Below are 16,025 nucleotides of genomic sequence, written 5' to 3'. Positions count from 1 at the left end.
AAACTCCGACATAACAAACATTTCCTCTGCAATCCGGCTGATAATCCCTTATCGGTGATGTACAGACGTACAGCAGGAACTGAAGGTTTGTTATTTTTTTCTTCCTCCTACTCCACTGCAATTTCGGTTGCTACTTTTTCCAATCGATACCCGTTGTCGTCGTTGCCGTCATCGTCGTCGTTTTTCGACTGGTTTAGGATTCCTCCGTCTTTCGAGATTATTGCGGATGACGCAGCGCAGAAGGACCGGGAGGTTCGGTACAAAAGCCAACAAACGCTAGGAAAAGGCACATTCGGAAAGTTTGCTCTGCAATTTTGCGGTTAGCCGTTCGGTGCTGTTGGTTTTTGCGTTTGGAGTTACAACCATTATGCAGAGAAGAGTCGGTTTCTTGCCGGCTGTTTGTGTTGAACAGTCCCATTTTGCTGCCGGCAAAAGTCATAGCAGGACAAATAAGAATCGACATTTGCTTGCGGTCGAAAAGCCGACGCCTGAAACATTTCTCCGCACGCATAAATAAAGGGTTTGACAGATTAATTTAACTGCCGGCTGCGAAGAAATTCCAAACCACAATCAGTTGTTTAGCCGTCCGACCGGACTCGGGATCTGAATTTATTCGTTTTTATTTCGAGCGCCTCCCCACAAACCACGGGGTGGCAAACAATTTCGACCCCTCCCCCTCCTCCAACGCTGTGTTTCACCCCTGGGAATGCATTCAAATTGAATCTTCTAACGTGTATCGACAGGCGGAAGAAAAGGATCGAAATCGAAACAAATGAAGCTGTTTTGCATTCTTGTATGCCTTTCTAGTTTTGGGTGGATCATCGTAGCAAGCCACGACTTGCTACCGACCGAGTTTTAGCTATTGTCTAGAGACAAGCAGCGAAGCTACACTCGGAGCATTTCAATTTCCGCCCCACCTCGGGCTTCGCCTACTATGTTTTGACATATTGAGTGCTTCTCATGAAGGCGGAGACGCCCCACCGAAAAAAAAAACACGAGCAGTCCTTGTTCCATTCGCTTCCTGTCACTTTAAGGGAAGATGGATGGCTTTTTTTACGCTTCCCTCAGCTAACGGCTAACGAGCAATTTGAATGAATTTTCAATGCTTCGGTTGTCAGCGCAATTACTGGGATTGTGGGGATTTACAGAAACGATTAACTGCTAAGGATCTTTCCTGGAAGCCGGCTCTCGTCATCACATGCGGATTCAGGTCACGCGTCAACTTATCTCAGCAGAAACCTTTATCCGGAGTAAAAATGGCACACACACTCTTGACTTGATGAAATGGCAGCGAATCACGTTCCGGGGGTTCCACACCGCAAACAGCACAGCAAACTTCCAACCAGACTTAGTACGTGGCCGATGAACGTTAGAGGTGACTCTTCTGTGAGGGGGTCGCTCTCCACCGCCTAATCTAATGCTCTCCAATTCTTCCAGGCGAATGAAAGACAGGATCCGGCGAGTAAAAGGGCAATAAAAAAAGTTTCACTCAAAGCTTCCGGCCCCAGGAAATCCCGCCTAGCTGGTACGACATACACTGGCAAAAAAGCTAGACTCGTAAAAATTTGATTAATTGTTGACCATTTATCCATCCTAGGCCTGCTAGGTGTGCTAAGCCAGACTCACTCACAATCACCTGAAGTTTCCTAGATTAGTTCCACACCTACGCTGGCTCTTCAACTGCAAAGATTTATCACAGTAGGCTAGAGCGACTGGCAGAGGGTGACAGCGAACGGAAACACGTCCAATGTTGGCTTCGGTATTTTCCGAACTAGTCGGAAAATGATGACAGCCATTGCCGTACCGAGCGGGTCGGTCGTAAAAAGACACTAGAAGACGATACAGAAGAAGAAAAATGAATTGGCTACGCTACGGATCCTGTAGACAGTAGCAAGGTTTCTTCAATTCGATATCAGTGCGAAGGTCGGATGGCGTTTATACTAAGGGAAGCTTCTGTTTATTTCATGTTGTTGTCCTGCTAATAAATCTACTGAAACCAATCAATCTAGCCGAAGATCAGCATAATCAGGGGTTGTCAGCAAAATCTACGGGTAAGAGTTAGAGCCTGAGCACAATTTCGTTCTAGTAATTTAGTATTTTAACCAAAACATATACCGTCAGATGATACTAGTATGGAATCTTGCAAAAAAAAAACATTTGAATGAAATGTTAAGCTACCTGAGAAAAAAAAAACAGCTTCGGGTAAAGTAGAAAAATGAGGGAAAGGTTAGACCTGTCAGAAAAAAATAGTAATAATTTCCAGAAAGTCGAAGCAAAAGTGCAAAAATAAGAAAAAGGTCATACAATATTCGCCATAAGCAGTGGTGGGCACCATTCCGCTAATTCGCTAATTCGCTAATTAGCGACGCTAAAATTCAGTTAGCGATTTAGCGATTTCGCTAATTTTTGACCTGGTTAGCGAAACTGTTAGCGTCGCTAAAATTTTGGCCTTCGAAACGCTAATCGCTAATTCGATAAATTTTGTGGAGAAGCGACAATAGAAATATCTAGAAAAACTGTGAATTGCTGATGGCTCTTGTCAGTTTTTTTACCCTAGAATGGAGTTCCAGTTATCGTACAAGCCACAGGAGCATTTTGAAAAACAAGCACAAGGTCTAGATTGAATTTTTGGCACACCAAGAACTTTGATGAATTGCAATGCGCTTGAAATTATGACAACTTTGATTCTATTTTTTCGATTCAGATAATAATTGAATTTTCATGAAAACATTCCTAAGAGTATCTATTTTCAATGCAAGCTAAATAACTTTTGTTATTCTTGTTTTTACAAAATCAAATATGAATACCGTTTCGTGAACCTCTTACTGTAAATAGCTTTAAAAAGTAATTGTTTTCGTTTATTTAACCAAAACAGATCAAAGTGGTCCAAATCTTACAAAACATGAGCAATAAATATAGCGATATGACTATTTACATATTAATAAGTTAGCGATTAGCGATTAGCGAAAGTTCCGCTAATGTGGGTTTTGGCTAATGTTTTTTTTTCAGCATTGGGAGCGTATTCTTGCGGAGGCGGAAGGTTGCTTCTCCAGGCACGATGCTAGGAGCTACTACAAGAAGGTCAACGGAATCAGGAATCGAAACTTGTCAGCTCCTGTCATGGGCAACGATAGGGAGGGGAACCTGATAACCGATAAAACAGAGGTGGCCAGGCGTTGGAATTTCAGTGTGCTCTTGAGCGGTGTGGGAAACAGTGGAATCGAAAGGAGCAGGATAACTATTGAGAATGATGGTCAAGCTGTGAATCCACCATCCATGGACGAGGTTAAGAAAACAGTGAAAGAGCTGAGAAACTGCAAGGCAGCCGGGAAGGACGGCATTCCAGCCGAACTTTTCATAGTCGGGAACGAACAGCTGTATCGTGCCATCCATCGGATCATGCTGAGGGTGTGGTCTGATGAAGAATTGCCCTCGGACTGGTTGGAGGGTTTCATATGCCTGATCTACAAAAAGGTCATCGCCTGGATTGTAGCAATTATCGGGGCATAACTCCTCTCAATACCGTGTACAAAATTCTCTCCCGCATCCTGTTCCACAGACTGAGGCCGTTGCAGGAGACCTTTGATGGCGAGTACCAATACGGTTTTCGAAAGGGACGCTTCACGACGGACCAAATGTTTACCTTGCGACAAATCCTCGATAAATTTCGAGACTTCAGGGCAGCGTACGATTCAGTCAAGAGAAATGAGTTATGGCAGATTATGCTCGAACATAGCTTCCCAACAAAGCTGATTAGGCTGATACGTGCCACCCTTGAAGGTTCTACATCAAGCGTCAGGATAGCCGGTGAGATATCGGACCCTTTCGTGACGTTAGATGGTTTGAAGCAGGGTGACGGGCTGTCGAATTTATTGTTCAACATCGCATTGGAAGGTGCTATACGGAGGGCTGGTGTGCAGAGAAGCGGCACCATCATTACGAAGTCGTACATGCTTCTAGGTTTTGCGGATGATATCGACATTATTGGTATTAATCGTAGAGCAGTGGAAGAGGCCTTCGAATCTCTCAGGAGGGAAGCTACGAGATGTGGGCTTGTTATAAACTCTGCCAAAATGAAATACATGGTGGCTGGCAGAGTGCGTGGTAGTCCGTTGGAGGTTGGTGCTGCGGTGGTGCTGGATGGGGAAACATTTGAAGTAGTCGACGAATTTATTTACCTGGGAACATTAGTGACATGTGAAAACGAGGTTAGCCGTGAGATAAAGAGGCGAACAGCAGCCGCAAACAGGGCCTTTTACGGAGTACGTAACCAGCTAAGGTCCCGCAGTCTGCAAATCCGTACTTAACTTGCACTCTATAAAACACTGATTCTTCCGGTGGCTCTCTACGGCCATGAATCATGGACGCTAAAAGAGGCTGATCGGCGAGCTCTTGGTGTTTTTGTTGCGTTCAATCCTTGGCTGCAAACTAGAAAATGGTGCTTGGCGCAGACGCATGAACCATGTACCATGTACCAGGCATACAAATCGGCGAATATAGTCAAGCGGATAAAACGCGGCAGGCTTCAGTGGGCTGGGCATGTAGCGAGAATGCCGGATGAGCGTCAAGCGAAGGCTATATTTAGCAGGAATCCCGATAGAGGTCGTCGACTTCGGGGTAGACCCCGCACTCGTTGGATGTGTGCTGTCTACAAGGATTCACGCGAAATAGGTGTTAGGGGTGATTGGAGGATAGCAGCCCAAGACCGAGGGACATGGCGACATATTCTGGATTCGGCACTGGATCGATAATCGGTCTGCCGCCTTAAAAGTAAACGTAAAGTAAAGTAAGCAATCTAGTATAGAAAACGAAGACGTAGTTCTACGTCAAAAAGTTAGTATTTTTGATATATGAAAACCTACTGTAACATATGCTCGCCGTACTCTAATATGGGTGGATTGGGACAAATGGAACCTAAAGGAGTTTATAGTAATTCCACTTGCCCCTTTTAAACCTATAAGTTCTTGAAATTATCGAAAAAATAAGCTAAAACATGATATAACTTTGTAAGGAAAAGTCCTGGTGATATATGGTCTTTGGCTGAAATATGTGTTTTATGTGCCCTAACAATTCCTCCGTACAATACTTTCGTGTAAAATGCAACTAACAAAAGTTATGTACAAAAACTAACTTTTAAGTAAGTTTCATACAATATACTTTATAACTTTGTACCGAAAAAAGATAGGATTTTCATTTGTTCAAAAAAGCTTCATATTTTTGAAATTTCCACAACTATTCTGAATAAATTGTTCTTCTATCTTCTTACACAAAAAAGTTAGTTGTTTTATTTTAAGTAGAGTCAACTTTTCATACTTTTTGACAATTTGCTATTATGCGAGTTATTAAACTAGGATGAAGGTGAAAGGCGCTATGGAATTAAGTTCCACTTTTTGGCTTATTGGACCACTGTGCAATGGGGCTAAATCTAGAAACGCACGGCAATAAGAAATTTTGAAGTCCGATGTTATCAGTATCTTCTAGAAAGTTGTTTCGTTTACTGTTGTCCTTCATATGCATCAATGCAACCAGCTACAATTTTCACCATAGAGAGGGCGCCACGCCTAACTTGTGAACGTGACTTGCTAGACGAATAGTTCCTTTTAAAAAGTTGTTCAGAATTTTATTACAAAACTGTTTGCTGAATACCTCGAACCTCTAAAAATTGAGGTTTGTTTTTACAAGATTTTTTTGTAAAAGGTGATGTTTATCGAAAATCGCACTTTCTAGATATTCGAGTTACTCAGCAAACTGTTTTCCGAAATAAAGAATTATACAAGATGAATAACAAAAACTCTTTCTGCATCTATTATGGAGTGCATTGACAACTGAAAAGACTACATAAAGGCGGTTCTCTGTACAAAATGGCTTTGCCCTTCGTTTTGCATGGACTGAGGATACCTTCGCTGTTGAATCCCTGTGTGGTTCACCGTGTGTTAAATCCTCGACAAAGACAGAGAAGTCAACATGCCGTCTCATCATCGTCTGACTTCGAAGCGACGTACGATTCAGTTATGGCAAATTGGGCTTGATACTGATGTCTCAAGAAAATTATTTGAACAGATTCTACAGATTCAGATTCTTTTCTCTATTCAAAAATATGTTCATTTTTGTTTAAAAAATTGTAGTATTTTTAGTGAATGTAGTTATTCATTATTTCCGCCATTATTATTCCATTTTTATCATGCCCAACGGCGTCCAACTTTCCTGGCATGTATCCCGAGATACTAAAGTCTAGTGGGTTCAAAACCGGTAGAGATGCCATTCAGACGAACTGATGAAACAAGGCAATATCTGCTTACACCATTTCTGAACGATCAATGCCTTATGCGCTGGTTGAAAGCAAAAACTGTCTTTCCCGAAAAGCATTTCGCTCAAGGATCGATAATGATCTTCTGGAGCCTCGTATGCCTCTTGTGTCACGTTGATCGAAGCATTTTACGTCTTCCTTAATGGCTATGCTGATAGGCATCATGCCGGACAGAACGCAGATTGCGTCGTATGACAATGTACGATACGCACTCGCAACCCTCAGGCACATGAGTCTGTAGGTACTTACCAGTTAACTACGACAACTGTAAGTACCTAGCGCTTTGGACCACACTGGCCCACCATACCTAAGTATGGACGAAACCACGCTGGCAAGAAGTTTACGCTTGCTATCATACACCGCTGAGCTATTCGACATCGTTCGAGATAGTCCTGCAACGGCCGTTGAAGCCCTCTTACAGGCGACCTGACTCTTAAACGTAGCTTAACGTCAACCATTACCCATAAGAGATTCAAAGATCGCTTTGAGGTAATGGTGCAGTCTCCGACTCTGACCACCGCCTGTTACGGTTATTCACAACCGTGACCTCCGTCTTATGATGCGCTAACTCCAGTTTCTTATAGTGCATCCAGTCTTCGACCTTGCGAATGCAGTACGCGGTCGTCAACTCGACCTCTTCGATCGGCTCGCCGTAGACTTCTAGCGTAATGTCGTCTGCGAAACCGACAATCACAACCCCTACAGGGAACACTCCGTCATACAGGACATTCCACAACACCGGGCCCAGGATGGAACCTTGCCGTACCCCTGCGGTGATTGGGACGCACTTCTGACCCTTTTCCGTGTTGTAAACTATTACTCGATTCTGGAAATAATTTTCCAAAATTTTGTACAACGACACCGGTGCGTGGATGCTCCTAAGCGCATGCGCTTTGGAGTCCAAACTGGCACTGTTGAACGCATTCCTCACGTCGAGCGTGACGAGTGCGCAGTAGCGAATGCCCCAACTCTTACGCTGAAGTGCTACCTCTGCCGTCTTAGTGACAGAGAGAATAGCATACAGCGTGGACCTACCTTTCCGGAAGCCGAACTGGTTACTTTCCAGACCGTTTACATCCTCTGTGTACTTCACCAGTCTGTTGAGGATGATCCTCTCAAGCACCTTGCCCGCAGTGTCCAGCAGACAGATAGGTCTGTATGCATATGGGTCCCCTGGAGTTTCCCAGCCTTCGGCAACAGCACCATCGTCTACCCTCCAGTTCACGATCAGTCCTGGGCTGGAGAACGTCACGTCGATGATCGACTCCGCACCATTTCTGCTGAATGTACACTTGGTTCCAACGTTGACCAGATCTAGGTTGAGCTTTGCCAAAGCCTCCAACAAGATCTGATCCCTCTGGTTCGTGAAGCTACTTCCCCACTCAACAGCCCAAGCGTCGGAGTCGCCCGCCACTACTAACGGTGTTAATCCCGTCAGCTCCATAGATAACAGGTCGACTATCTGAGTGAACCTCTCGATAGACCAACGCGGCGGAGCATAACAACTGCAGTAGAACACTCCGTCCACGTTGACAACCGCGTATCCTTCGTTTGAGGTTGACACAACCTCCTGAACCGGGAGCTTACTAGTCGTGCATATGTCCGCCGTACTGGACTTATCTGCAACCCAATTATCTTTTCCGGGAGAAATGCAGTAGGGGTCCGATACGCTTGCGATGTCCGACCGCGACTCAGATGGCTGGGCACCGTGGGCCTCCCATAAAGTGTTTGGCGTTCCGTTTTCCGGTACATACCAGACACTTGGGAGGCTCCTCGCAGTCTTTAGCTTTATGGCCAGCACCACCACAACGCCTACATAACTGGCTCCTATCGGGCCCCTTGCAGGTCCGGAACTTGTGTCCTTCCTCGAAACATCTGAAGCAAACGTCCGGATGCTGGAGTATGTTTAGTGGACATACTGACCAGTTAACCTTAAGTTTGGCTGTCTTCAGGGCCAGGTTTGCATCGGCCGATACAAGCCGGAAAGTGGCCACTTGGGTCCCCGCTAGACCCTCACGGAGGCGAATTGTCTCGGTGGCCACTTCCACTCCGCACTCATCCTTGAGGGCCTGTGTAATATCGCACCTCTCAGTGATTTCATCCAGGTTTTTAAGCTGGAGAGTCACCTCTGAGGTGAGTGCCCGAATTTGCTTTTAGCATCCTTTCGAAGCTCAAGGATCATCTCACCGGTGCGAGATCGACGGATGGTCCACACATCCGCTCCCAGATCCTTGAGCTGGGTTTCACCTCTCATTTTTTTCAAGACTTCAGGGTACTTCAGAGTTGAGTATGAGGGCATCACCTCTGCTTCACGCCTTCTTGGTCTTCTGAGGTCGTTTTTTAGCCTCTATTCCTTGGTGTTTCGTGCTTCCTTGGTGCTTTTTTCCTCCTACGAAGGGGGTTCCGTGGCTGCGACTCCGGTCGGTTCTTCAACGGACTTCGAACACTGTCCCGCGGGCTTAGCACAACCAACCGTTCTTTCGTATTCGCCGGGGCCGCTTCCCCCGGAGACTGCCTCGTTCGTTTGGCAGCTGGCCCGGAGGCGCAGACCGCCGCAAATGTGAAGGTGTCCGTTTGAACCGACTTCGTCGCCCTCCTAGTCACCTCCGTTTCGCCCTTCGCAGACACAGCCGAGGACCGAACTCAAGTAACACGGTTAGTCTTTAATAAGTTTAGGTAATTGATATATAACAAATTTCGTCACTGATACAATAACTTATAAACTTATATACAACTTGTTAACAACTCAAAAGCGCAAGGGGCGGAGCCAATATAACACATATATTCAATTTCAAATAAATTGTTCACACGACTTCTATAAAACAACATTATAACGACTATAACCACCACTCTTACATTTCCAGTGCCAACAAATGGCGGCCTGTTATTAATAGGTCATAAACAAATTGCACAAACAAGTTGAAATTTCATTCGCTGATGATTGTTTCTAATACATACAAAACAGATGACCCACGAAAATAATCATGGCTCTTCATTTGAGAAATCATCAAGACAATTTATTGATAGAATAGGGTGTTGGTATAGTGATTAAGTACAATAAATCTACGTGCGATTTCAGATTTGTCGTGAATATTTGCCTTGTGCTTCGATAAAATTTACGCGCTTCGCAAATACCACAATATGATAGAAATCGATATCATATATTTTTTTAAATTGAAATGAAGAAAAAAGTAACAGATGAACTCTAAAGGAATGATACTTAGGTATATATTTTCGCTAGAATTATATTATTAAACGTGCCTTTAGCACAGAAAAATGGTGTTGAATATTATTTTAGCACTTCGCTTGCACTAACGAGGCAGCCATGTTGATTATTAGCATTCGCTGAATGGGTACACCAATTGCCCAAAGATTTTGTCCGTTATATAACCACTGTCTTTAAAGTTTATTTCGGGAAAAATATCGCAAAATAATTGAAAAAAATGTACATTGAAACATCACCAATACAAGTAAAACGTGAACTAAAAAGTCAGGCACTGTGAACTAATTATTTGAATTATCTTACTCTTTTAGCACACAATACGAGGAGTAAATTCTGCCACAATTTGGAGATGGAATCGTGAAACCAACTAAGCAAGGCTATATAAAACTTCTACAATCTGAAAAAAACGCCGTCTCCATCCTAATTATTGTAGTAGAGAAAATAACATAAAAATTCTTCAAAATAAACCACGCATTTAGTAATATATTTGGAAATTTAAGTAAAACAGAAAAGATGATTAAAATAATAATAATAAAACCGAAGATCGTTGAGCAAAACAAAAAAGAGAGATGAAACAAATCGTGGCCGATCAGATCAAACAATTTTATTGTTTTGTGTAAATTGAATGATAAATTTATTGATTATAATATACTGTCAAATTTATTATTTATGTTTATTTAAATATACATTCTCTGGGTGTTTAAATATTTTATAATAATTTGAATATTATAACAGTATTTTTGATCTGCACTGTATTTGATGAAGGAGAAATAGTTCACACCATCAAATCGCATTTACAACTGATTTAAAACTGAACTACAACTTTTGCGGCCATTTTTCAATTTTGTCTCCACTATACGTTTTGCTGTCGAACACATATTCACCACTGTTGTCTCTCTTACATTCTCAAGAAAAAAGCTGGTTATAAACATGTTATAAATCCGTTTTTACAGCAATTCGTAATATATTTACAACTTCAACTTATTATTTCGATTTTAAACATCATTCCAATATAAAACATCAATGCGAGTGAATTAAAACCTAACGTTTTTCATGTAACTTTTTTATGAGTTATTTATAACTTTTTCCTTTCATTCTTTTCATAAAAGATGTTGCAGGTGTTACTTGGGAAGCATATATAATGCTTGCTTCAGGTACTTCGACGTATTGCCGCGACGTTTCGCAAACTCGATGAAAACATCAAGCTGCTCTGACAGCGGTGCTACTCTCGATAACGTGTCCCGTTGTCTGCCGCCGTCTTGATCAGCAGTGGGTCAGCCACCGCCATGTCCTGCGTAATATCGGTAGGCGTACTGCCTATGCTGTCTTCGCAGGCGTCCTTTATTGCAACCGTTTCCGCCTGGATGCCTCCTCGTGCAATTGGGTTACCCAACCCATCTGCGCCCTTGTTCAAATTATTAAAATACATTCTTTGTTAAATGGGTCTCCCTTCCAGCCGCTATGCTCATCCATAATGGAGTAGTCGCCTATATGGTCCCAAGGTAGTCTATGCCGGAGCAGTGAGGCCATGGCTAGGAGCCGCTGCCATAGCGCCTTATAGGCAACTATGATACCCCTGACCGACGCAAGTCAGGAAAAGATATCTGACATCTGATCCTACTCCTGCCTAGTTCCCACCAGGCAATGGACTCGTAACGTACTGGAATGCCTGCCAGGTTTTAAGGAACGGAGACCTCTGCGCCCATTGTTATTATTGCTTAGAATCGTGGTACGGAAACGAAACCCGACTCGTATCCTATAGCGTTGCAACCAGTTGCCGTAATTGGGAAGTTACTGGCATCAATCCCAATGGGCGAAATAGTGTATTTGGGTGGTGGGAGCGGCACTACTCGCTCCGTCAGAGCTGCTTCCGGACAGTGTGGCTTTTGCGAGAATTCGGCGGCCCAGTGCCTGAGTCTCACCACGGCCTAGACTAGCTTCCGCTGATGGCTCGGGACTGCTTGCAAGCAGTGAGCACTTCCGTGGCCTTCGGTGTGACAGAAAATACAACAAGGGGCACTCGAATACGTGTATCACTTCTACATTGCCACCTTGTAAAGCAGTGAGTGTAAAAGGAAGGGTAAAAGCATACACACAACCACGGATAAATACTAAGTGTGTCACTTATTTTCAATAGTAACGTTGTTAATAATAGTTCAAAATACAGCAAACTCCTGGGCAGTATCATACTAGATCAACGGTCCATATAAGACAAAAATAAAACTAAAAATTTTTGGAGTCTCCACCGGAGGAAAATACTAATTTTGAGGCTAAAACGTGTACGAAATGTACAAAGAAAAGAACAAATTATGAGCATAAAGTTCGTAAGACATTTGACACATAATAAACAGCCTCTCTGAGGCTAAGGTGGTGAATTATCACTCCCGCTCATTTTTTTTGCAAACCGATAGCTCATTTAAAACGTACAATTCTGAACAACTTTGTATAATTAATCATCCTTGAATAATACTACAGCATTGTCGAAGAGAGCATTGCTCATACTCAAGCACTGGAGCTGTGAGAGCACATTCTAGAAAATTATCACGATAACTATTACGGGTCCAGCAAATTAAATTGAAAATCGTTCCTTGCGTTCTAATTCCTAGGCGGTTTCCAAGCTTTACCAGAGCGATCAAATTTGAAAATACCGCACTGAGAGCTCTGGTATTAGCAAGCCATTAGTATCTAATCGTTCAAGCAAGTTTTCGTACCGTAACATTTTTCCTCAACCTGTGGCACATGCTCCGTTTATAACGCTGCTAAATCTCTAAGCTAATTTCAGACAAATGTTATACTACGAAAACTTGTTTTAGTTGAAAAACATGTCAATTTCGTTCGTTATGTCATATTTTACAAAAAACTTTTTACCTTGAAACGTCATAAACATTTTATTCAAACCTCTTACAGAAAAAGCTGCACTTTTTTGAAGCACGTTTTTCTTCAAGACATCAGCTTGATGCCGATTTTAACAGCGAATCATTAAAATTATTGAGCAAGAAGATTGTCACAAACTTTGCAAACGAGCTTTATCTTCAAGACATAAAATTCGGCTAAATATACTTATGGAAGTAACCTGCATCGTAGTGACCTACGGATAATCACGGGACTCCTCACCGGACATTGTCCCGTTTTTTATCATTTAAAGAAAATCGGCATAGTGTTGAACGACACCTGCCGATTCTGCAAATCTGAACCAGAGAGTTCAGAGCATTTGCTTTGCTCTTGCGAAGCTCTTGCTCCCTCTAGGTACAACTTCCTAGGAAGTTACCTTTTAACTCCATACCAAGCATGGAGCTCCAATCCCAAGCAGGTCATTAGTTTCATCAACTATGTTGTACCTAATTGGGGTACAGGTTTACAACAAAACAGTTCTACTCCATCAATGAGTACGAACAATCCGTAGCCTGTGCACAGCAATCGGGGCCCGCCACAAAAGACAATCAGCAAGAATGTCGCAGTGGCATTTCAGTACCCAGTGCCCTTCAGGCATACAGAGAAAAAAAACCTGCATTTCCGGAGTTAGGATGAAAAGGTTCTTTCAAGATTTTCACCCACACAAAAATTTAGGATATCACAGTAGGCGGTTGGTGTCTACGCAGATGATTTTAAACCTTGAAACTTTTTATCAATTTTCATGGCTAAGTAATGAAGTAATAATGTTAACTAGTATATCACAAAATTGTTACTGATTTTATCCATCCAACGACATAATGATTACTGTAATCCATCACGTGGTTATTCAGCTATTACCATTCGAAATCTGACGTGACGATCGATAAACCCCCATCTTCTAGGTTATTAATATCCACAAAACCCGAATCGCATTAACCGGGCACCCAGTTGGAGAAAAGATTTACTCCCGGTTTTCGTTTATCCATTACTAAAAGCTACCTGTCATCGCTCTATCATTAGAGGAACGGCGCGAGAACAATTAGCCGCCGTTTTTCGCACATGGCCGCCGTTCGGAGAAAAAGTGTGCCCTGGAAAACCGGAAACTCGGCCGAAGAAAAGCGAAAAAAGAAAACCCGGACAGAATGATGATGCCGCAGCATCATCAACTCGACGCGGCGGTCATCATCATCAACTTGCGATTTTCCGTTCCGTTGCGTGTTTGCTAACTTGGCTGAGTGTTTTTTGTTGGTTTGTTTCATTCGTTCTGTTTATTTGTGCTGAGTTCTAGACTGCGGAGGACTAAACTTTCTTCGCGCACGAATCATTCCATAACCCCATAATGTAGAGAACAGATAGCACCCCGACCGACAGTTGAGTCGTAAGCAAACAAATTTCGATTTCGAGGCCGGATGTGTCAGATCAGCGTGTGCGTTTTTTTGTTGTTGTTGGTATTACTAGTTGTGGGGGGTAAAACTCACCTGGAGGACACGTGCACTCGCCACCTTCCAGTGGTTGAACCGCGGCTTGGCGGGTCGCTCGCGATAGTTTCAGTCCCGAAACGTCGCGACGTATCCTCGGCAGTTCGGCAATCTGGAGTGAAATTTTCCGCACGGTATCCGCAACGTTTTCCTCCTGAACGTCCCAGACGCGGGCGCCACCGTCCCTATTTACAGCTCGAATCTGGGCCTCCAGCAGACTAAGACGCTCTTCGAAACTAACTAAGCTAAATAATCTATCCTCTATGTATGATTGTTGTATGATGATGTAAATGGTAGCACCCATCGAAGTGAGGCAAAATATGTAGAAACAAAAGTATATCAAACAGCTTCTAGCCGAGGAGGAACTCGGTTTGATCGGTGGACCGCTTTCCAGAGTGTTTCCGCTCGCCTTGCGGCCATGACCAAGTATTTTCCTCGTCGGACTTCTTCGTTTGGTGCCCGGTGGCCCCACTGCCGGCGCCACTACCGTGGTTAATCTCTTATTGGTATCTTGCGGGTCGGTTCCGGCAGTCGGATCCTGCCGCCGCTGCTGGGTCGATGGAATGTCAGAAAAGGTTTCCATTTCGCATCGAGTACCTACAACACTGCGCTACCGAACATGATTTGCTTTGTTTCACTCCCACTGCACACTGCCATCAGCCGGCATCCTTCACCGGCTTCACTTCTTTTTCTTTCTCACTCTCTCGACTCGATTAATCTTATATCTTTACTTTATTTCTATGTTTCACTGCACTCCTTTCTTGTTTTACCTGCTCCGGTCACAATCACGCCAAAAACTTGCTACTTTCTGATTTATCCACACTTGTTTCCTTCCCGCGTTGAAACCAAAGGGGAGATTTTTTTTCCCTTTCCTGCAAAAATAATAAATTTTATTCGGCACTTCACTCTCTTCTCACATTACTTCTTCCAGTGTACACCTGGTCAACTTCACTGAACGCACCCCAAAACCCGCTGCTGGTCACTGTGCGAAAGAAAACAAAAAACAATCACCACACAACGCCTACTATTCCTTTCGGGCCAAACTCAGCTGACGCGGCGTCATCGAGAATTAATTCATTGAGTTTTTTTGGTTGTCTCCGCTTCCTTCCGCGCTAGTAAAAAAAATCCTCTTTTGTTCGTCAAAATTCCGGTCCTAGTCCAGTGCCCGAACCGGCGGGTCGGTTGACATTCCACAGCGCACTACCAGCCACCAGCAGCCTAGTAAAAGATCCGATTCGTTCCGCTCGTTGACACCGACTGAAACTCTGGTTCGGTCGTGTATTCCTGCTCGATTGGTCGGTCCAGCCACACACTCCCAGCATCCAGCTTCCCGGTGTCTTGGAACTCGCACGCGCGCGCTCGTGAGTGTCAGTGATTTCACGGTTCAGCCGAAATATTTATCATCAACACACTGGCACCGAACTGGGACTAGGCCGGACCGGGGCTGGTAAAAAGGCAGCAGTAGCAACCGACCCGAAGAAACAACTTGCATCATTTGTAATAATAAATTTAGACACACACACTCACGTACACAGGACAGAGACGTGCTCCCGATGCACCCAACCGTAATCTGCACCGAAAGAAATTCCACCCCGGCGGAAATGAATGAACGAACGAACAGCGGATCAGCGAAAGAGCGCAACCTAACGGCACCGAGTTCGACGGTAGACTGACTGTATTCCGCACGCTCGCGTGGCCATCATGCTCTGGAAGAAACCCGATATTTCTCTGTTTATGATTCGCACTTGTGGGCGAAGGTGCGCGCGGCCAGCAGCGCGGTCATGTTCTGCCTTGCATGTTCGCAACATGCGGGCGCGCTTTTCCGAACAAGAGAGTAGAGAGCGTGCGAGAGCAGCTCTCGCGCTCTGCTGCGCCATAACTGTTCGAATGAATTTGGTTCATGATGGAGATGCATTTTCAGTATAACAGTTCAGAGTAAATTAGGGTTATATTCTACGATTAACATTATTTTTTGATTGCAATGAAACATTTTTCTTTCCACAACCATTATTTTCAAAGATATTCGAACTTGCTTCAAGACTCGAAACAGGCAAAAGCCTGTTCACCGAGTTCCACTCCAAGGCATTGCGGTGCGGTGTCGAGCGAGCGCCAAGATTCGTGTAAT

The 16,025-nt window shown here is 43.8% G+C and overlaps 1 protein-coding gene across 15 annotated transcripts in view; it reads right to left on the bottom strand.

Moving 5' to 3' along the window:
• LOC129718367 (collagen alpha chain CG42342) overlaps window positions 1-15,578 on the bottom strand; it is a 373,251-nt gene extending 357,673 nt beyond the window's left edge. For 3 of the 15 annotated variants that reach the window (XM_055669091.1, XM_055669093.1, XM_055669095.1), the window contains exon 1: window positions 13,901-15,389. In XM_055669091.1, the coding sequence (XP_055525066.1) occupies window positions 13,901-14,483 (583 nt within the window). In that variant the 5' untranslated portion in view covers window positions 14,484-15,389. Of the gene's footprint in view, window positions 1-13,900; window positions 15,390-15,421 lie in introns of those variants that run through there. The other 12 variants (XM_055669094.1, XM_055669096.1, XM_055669089.1 and 9 more) reach the window with 11 other exon arrangements.
• Window positions 15,579-16,025: the final 447 nt, after the last annotated feature.

The sequence above is a fragment of the Wyeomyia smithii genome, chromosome 1 (genome assembly GCF_029784165.1).
Source record: "Wyeomyia smithii strain HCP4-BCI-WySm-NY-G18 chromosome 1, ASM2978416v1, whole genome shotgun sequence".
NCBI lineage: Eukaryota > Metazoa > Arthropoda > Insecta > Diptera > Culicidae > Wyeomyia > Wyeomyia smithii.
This window is presented reverse-complemented; position numbering and strand designations above follow the sequence as displayed.